Source organism: Berghia stephanieae, chromosome 12 (assembly GCF_034508935.2).
Source record: "Berghia stephanieae isolate SIO BIC M18660-M18661 chromosome 12, UCSD_Bste_1.3, whole genome shotgun sequence".
Lineage (NCBI taxonomy): Eukaryota > Metazoa > Mollusca > Gastropoda > Nudibranchia > Aeolidiidae > Berghia > Berghia stephanieae.
In genome coordinates, this window is record NC_088371.1 from 30,111,576 (window position 1) to 30,117,262 (window position 5,687).

The 5,687-nt window shown below is 37.0% G+C and overlaps 1 protein-coding gene across 1 annotated transcript; it reads right to left on the reverse strand.

Moving 5' to 3' along the window:
• Positions 1–482: 482 nt before the first annotated feature.
• On the reverse strand, positions 483–3,722 carry LOC144957631 (uncharacterized). Its single transcript, XM_078888975.1, has one exon. The coding sequence runs from the start codon at positions 3,720–3,722 to the stop codon at positions 537–539; it is 3,186 nt and encodes a 1,061-aa protein (XP_078745101.1). The 3' UTR covers positions 483–536.
• Between the last annotated feature and the right edge of the window lie 1,965 nt (positions 3,723–5,687).

Sequence of the window (5,687 nt, forward strand, 5' to 3'; positions counted from 1 at the left end):
CACTTCACAGGGAGTTCACCAAGCAGCAGTAAAAGTTATTGTTCTGTAGAAACAAAAACTACTGACCAGATACACATCTTACACATCTGATTATAGTGAGAAAATTTGGGTTTTGATTTCTTAAATTCTGCGTTTAAAAGTCGAGGAATTTCTCTAATCTATTGGGCTATAAAGTATTGCGTTTGGCATTACTTACATACCTTTAAATTGACTATTGCAGAGAATCTTTCACCGTGATAACACTATTAATCAGTTGATTAAACACGTTTAGGGGGGGAAAAGACATTCACATAATGCACGTTATAATTATCATTCAACGGATAATATTCGGACCCGATGTAATTGTCTGTATTTCATAAACCAGAAACCTCATCAATTCCCACAAAGTCAATACTAGATACCGTTTTTGTTGAAATAAAAAAAAACCTAATCAATATTAGCTTTTGTCAACTTTAAATTGAACTGGATAAAAGGTTATCAACTTATCATGTACGAGTCATTTACACATATTCTAATATCACTCTGTGTCGAATGCATCATGGCTTTCCTGACCACAAGTTTCTATTGTGACATTGAACCAAAATTCCTGCCTTGGAACACAATTGTGTGAGGAGACTCTTGTATGCCCGACGAAATGAGGCGTGGTACAGGGCGTAAATGATAGGGTTACACGCGGACTGACCAAACGCAACCATGAGAACGGCGTTGAGAGCGTAGTCCAAATTGCAACGGGTGCAGAAAGTGTTAATGATGATGACGACAAAAAAGGGCAGCCATGCCAGAATGAAAGATAGACATACTAGCGTGACTGTGCGAGCAACCTTTTTGCTTATGTAGGCTTGGCGTTGATTGGCGACACAGCTGATTTTACGTTTGATGTCAGCAGAAATGGTATAGTTGTGGTTGTGGTTGCTGATGCTGTTGCGGCTGCTGTTTGTGACATATTTGTTATGGTTGTAATTGCTGTGGTTGTAGCTTATACTGGTGCATTTGTTAGCTATACTGCTTTTGTGTCTTTTGTTTGGTTTGCTTTTGTAGTAGATATTTGTTTCTTTGTGAGCGCAGAAAGCTTTGTTATCACATTGTTCATGGCAATTATGGTGATCATAGCCTCTTTGATTTTCGGTGTTGAAGATTTTATTATTATCGTCATCATTATTTACCTCTTTGATACACATGTCGAAGCTTTGGAGAGCAAGAGAATCGTGTAAGGATACAATGGCAGTCGATTTACCATTCTCACTGCAGTTCAATTCGTATTGTCCAACATGATTACTGTCAGTTTCATTAGCATCGTCATTATCTTGTGATTTAATACTGTCCAGGCAAGGAGACGAAAATGAGAAACGATTTTGAGTTTGGACCATTTTGTCACAAAACCCTGAACATCCCCGGTAGATTGGGAACGAAACTGACGAAAATGGAATTGACATTTGGGGGTACACAACGTCCGGTACCGATTTACCAAGCGACAAGACTTGATTAGAGAGATCTGGGACTGATTGTAATATGCTATCAAAACTAAAGCTTTTTCCTTGAAGATGTACCAAGTTTTGATGTAAACTATGGTGTTTTCTGAATTGTTTTTGTATCTTGCAATGTTTGTTGGGAAAATGCTTATTGGATTTTTTTTTGAAAAGTCTTGACGGAGATCTAGCGTTGGATAATAAAGGTACTTTATCCAAATTATCAGAGGAATTTGCAATGATATTGTCATCATCCTCAAAGCAATCTGCATTTGTTTGACAAGCCTTTAAGGGAAATTTAAAATAATGGCAATGGCTAGCATTATATAAATTCTGAAGACTTCCTCTATACATTGTTGAATACATTGGTTGGTTAGGTACTTGTAAACCAGTTGCAGTAGCCTCAGGTCGGTGACATGTTTGGTGTTCAAGATGTATGCATTGGAGGCTTCTGCTCAAATGATTAAATTTGTCAACGTCGTCTCTAAACTTTAACATAGAGCTTTCAAGGGGTGACATGTCAAGGATTAAGTCTGAGTTGCCTTCGTCAAATCTGCCATAACACATATTATTGTTTTGTTTGTGTTCTTTAACTTTTTCCCAAGCGTGGACGAGTTCGACATTATCTGGGTGGCATCTGGCCAATTTTCGCATTCCTTTATTATTATTTAAGGAGACCCCGTTTTTATTCTGTTGAAAACAGTGCATGCAGTTCGAAGGCTTGCTCTGAACATCGCTTGAAAATGAGATCATAATTTGAGATTCAATGCTTTTTGTCTTGCCCAAGGTATTTACACACATTTTAAACAAGGGATCAAATGTTGTTAGTGAAGGAGGTTGGCCTTGTACATTTGAATTCACACATTTATCAAATGGCCCTCCACTGATTTCATTATTTGTATCAATATCCAATAGGGGTTCATTGTTGTTGCACAAGTCGTGGCTTAAAAGAATGCTATTTTGGCACAAGCGCCCATTACCGTTCAATAAAGCAATTGATGCAATATCTTTTTTATACATGTTAGAATTACCGAGATCACTTGAAGGACGTTTCAGGTTAAAGTGGAAAGATTTGCTTACTACAGTCTGGTACTCTTCTGGTAATTTATATTTATTTACGTCATTAGCATTATGTCCAATTCCATCCTCAGCTGATCTTTCAAAAATCGACTCGGCCCAATTGCTTGAACTCGAATTATCAGAAAGACTTTTTCCATGAAACTTAACATTTGATCCACTTTTGTTACGCTCAGAATCAGTTTTTACTTGTAAATAATTGAAACTCAAGCTTTTTCTAATATTATTATTTCTTAAAGAGTCACGATAGTCATTCAGAAGTAATCTTGATTCACGATCAGACCATGATGCTCTTCGTTTTCTAGAAGACAACACTTTTATCTCAACTTCATCATCAACACAGCTTTTTCCAGCTTCACTGCTTTTTAAATCATCATTTATTCTTAAAGGCTGGGTTGCTTCTTTCTCAATCTCATTTTTTGACAATCTAAAGGAAGCCATTTCATCAAGACCATTCGATTTAACAACAACTGCAGGAGCATTGTGACATTTGATTGCATCTTGGTGACACAAGTAAGAGGAGTTCCTGTGATTTCCATACGTGGAAATTTCCACGACCGACAAGCGCTTTTCGTGATCTCGAACACTGCAAAGAACTTTGATATTTATCCCGATAATGGCTAAAAACATAACAAAAATCCCGAAAATAACAGCCAAAAATAAAAACATCTTGTCAAAGACTCCGTAATAACTACATGTCAAATAATCTGGTCTTATCGCTAAAGATGACGCCGCAGTGGATATCCCGCTGATAAGCCAAATGCAACAGATGGCTGCTTTGTGAATCCAAGGACAGTGAAGGATGAGAGATCTGTGCTGGAACGGTTGACAAACCGCTAGAAAACGCTCAATACTTAGTAGTAGAAGGCTAACTTGAGATGCTGCTACAAGAAGAAGACAGCTTAAAAGAACGAAACGACATAGAATTCCTGACTTGTCAAAAACACCCGGGTTGATGGTCCAGAGAATGTACAATGGCACGGTTACAATTCCAGACATGAGGTCTGCTACTGCCAGAGATGCCAGAATGAGATTGGTGGATCGTCGAAGCCTCTTGAATTTTCCCACTGCGATAATGACAAGTAGATTGCCAAAGATGGTTGCTGTGACGACCAGTGAGAGGTATACAAGACGAGGAGCAAATTCAGTTGAGGTAATCAAGGAGGTGTTATGATTCATCCTTGGGGTTGTCAGACTCTGGAGTCTATCTCTGCGTTATATAATGATGCAATTTGGCAGCATTAACACAAAAACAATGTTCTGAATGAAGTTATCGTGAATGCTACATTAAGCTGAAAAATCCCAAATGTTTATACTGGTTGTATCATTAAAAAAAATCTCAGTCGTTTTGTTTATCATTTTAATCTAACTATTCAGTTCAGGTAAATTTAATGCTTCAATGCATTTAATGAGGCCTTTTTAATGAAGATATAACAACATGCCATTTCTTGTTTTGATCATGACATGACAAGAAGAAATGGTTTTGTATTGTTAAGCGAATCATAAATTCAGTTTTCTATTGATGAATCAGGGCTAAGTGTCGTCTTTCCAAGATTGTTCACGTGACGAGAGATTGTTAAGCCGCCATCTACATTGCATTTGTAGGTCTATCTGTGGAGTAAAAAATGCAAATAGAAGGATATAGCAAAATTGAGTGATGAGAATCATGTCTTTGTATGTTACTTCAGCGAAGAGGTAGCAAGTTGTTGATTTGTTGAGGTCTTTTGAATAGACTTAAACATGTCTGGACAAAGTGATAAGATTTTATTTGTTATTTACTTTTAGTCTTCCCCATTAACATGATTCACATATATTTACTCTCTTCCCTCCCCCCTCTCTCTCTCTCTCTCTCTCTCTCTCTCTCTCTCCCTCTCTCTCTCTCTCTCTCTCTCTCTCTCTCTCTTTCTCTCTCTCTCTATTCTTTTCATTTAGGCATCTCTAGCTTTTAGTGTTTGGCTGATGTGCAGCCGATTGAGAATAGCAAATTCATCGATCATCTTAGTTAATATTTGTCAAAATACTAATATAAAACATAAACTGATCCAACAATTACGGATGAGCGAAAACAACATATAAAGAGCATAACGAATAACAGGTTGACTGTGTTACAGCATTATGATGTGAATTAATCATAGGACTATTTAAATACCTGTGAAATCTTATGATTTTAAAATAGATTTTGTGCCAAAATCCTATTGAAATATTTTAGAATGTTACTTCTTAACCTCTTAACCGAAGTGTGGATTGATTATAACACATACTGACTCCAGTTCACAAAGAATATTTTATGTGTACTTTTATAATGATTGGAATGAAAGATGACAACTCAATGCATGAAATCAAATGATTGAAATAAAACAACACGTCATTACTCTTGATTGGACATTAATTAAACGTTATTCGCCATTTCAAGATATTTTTAACAATAAAACGCGGAGCAAGAGGGGAGGCGTAAACAAATCAAAGCGTTGTCAATGCAATATAACCAACAAATGCAACAACAACAAGAAGAAGAGCAACAACATCATGAACTGCAACAACAACAGCAACAACGGCAGCAGCAATAGCAACAGCAACAAAAACGACAACTACAACGAAACAACAACATCGACGACCGAAGCAACGACAGCATGAACATCAACAACAACGACATCATTGATGCTGTAACAACAGCAACATAATCAAAAACAGCGACAATGACAGAGACTGTAACGACAACAACGGCAATGGCGACAACAGCAACAACAGCTGCATCATCAAACACAACTACGACAACAGGAACAGTATCAGCTACATCAACAGCGTCAACACCAACAATAACATCATCAAGACCAAGAATAAAAATAGACACCAAGTCCACCCTGCCCCTACACAAATTCTTCACATAAATGCCAGGTCAATTAAAAGCAAAGTGGTTGAAATCTTTGAACTCATCACATCGATGTTCTCTGCATTTCCGAAAAATGGTTGCGAGTCACCATAAATGAGAATTTCCTATTTGAATCATGCCCTACTGATTACTTGTTTAAATCATTCCCAAAAATGCGACGAGCAAGCAATATAGCGTTTATATATAGATAAGTTAAAATACCTTCGTAAGGTTTTGAAAGTGAAAGTTTCGAGGCTGCATCTTTTATTTTAAAA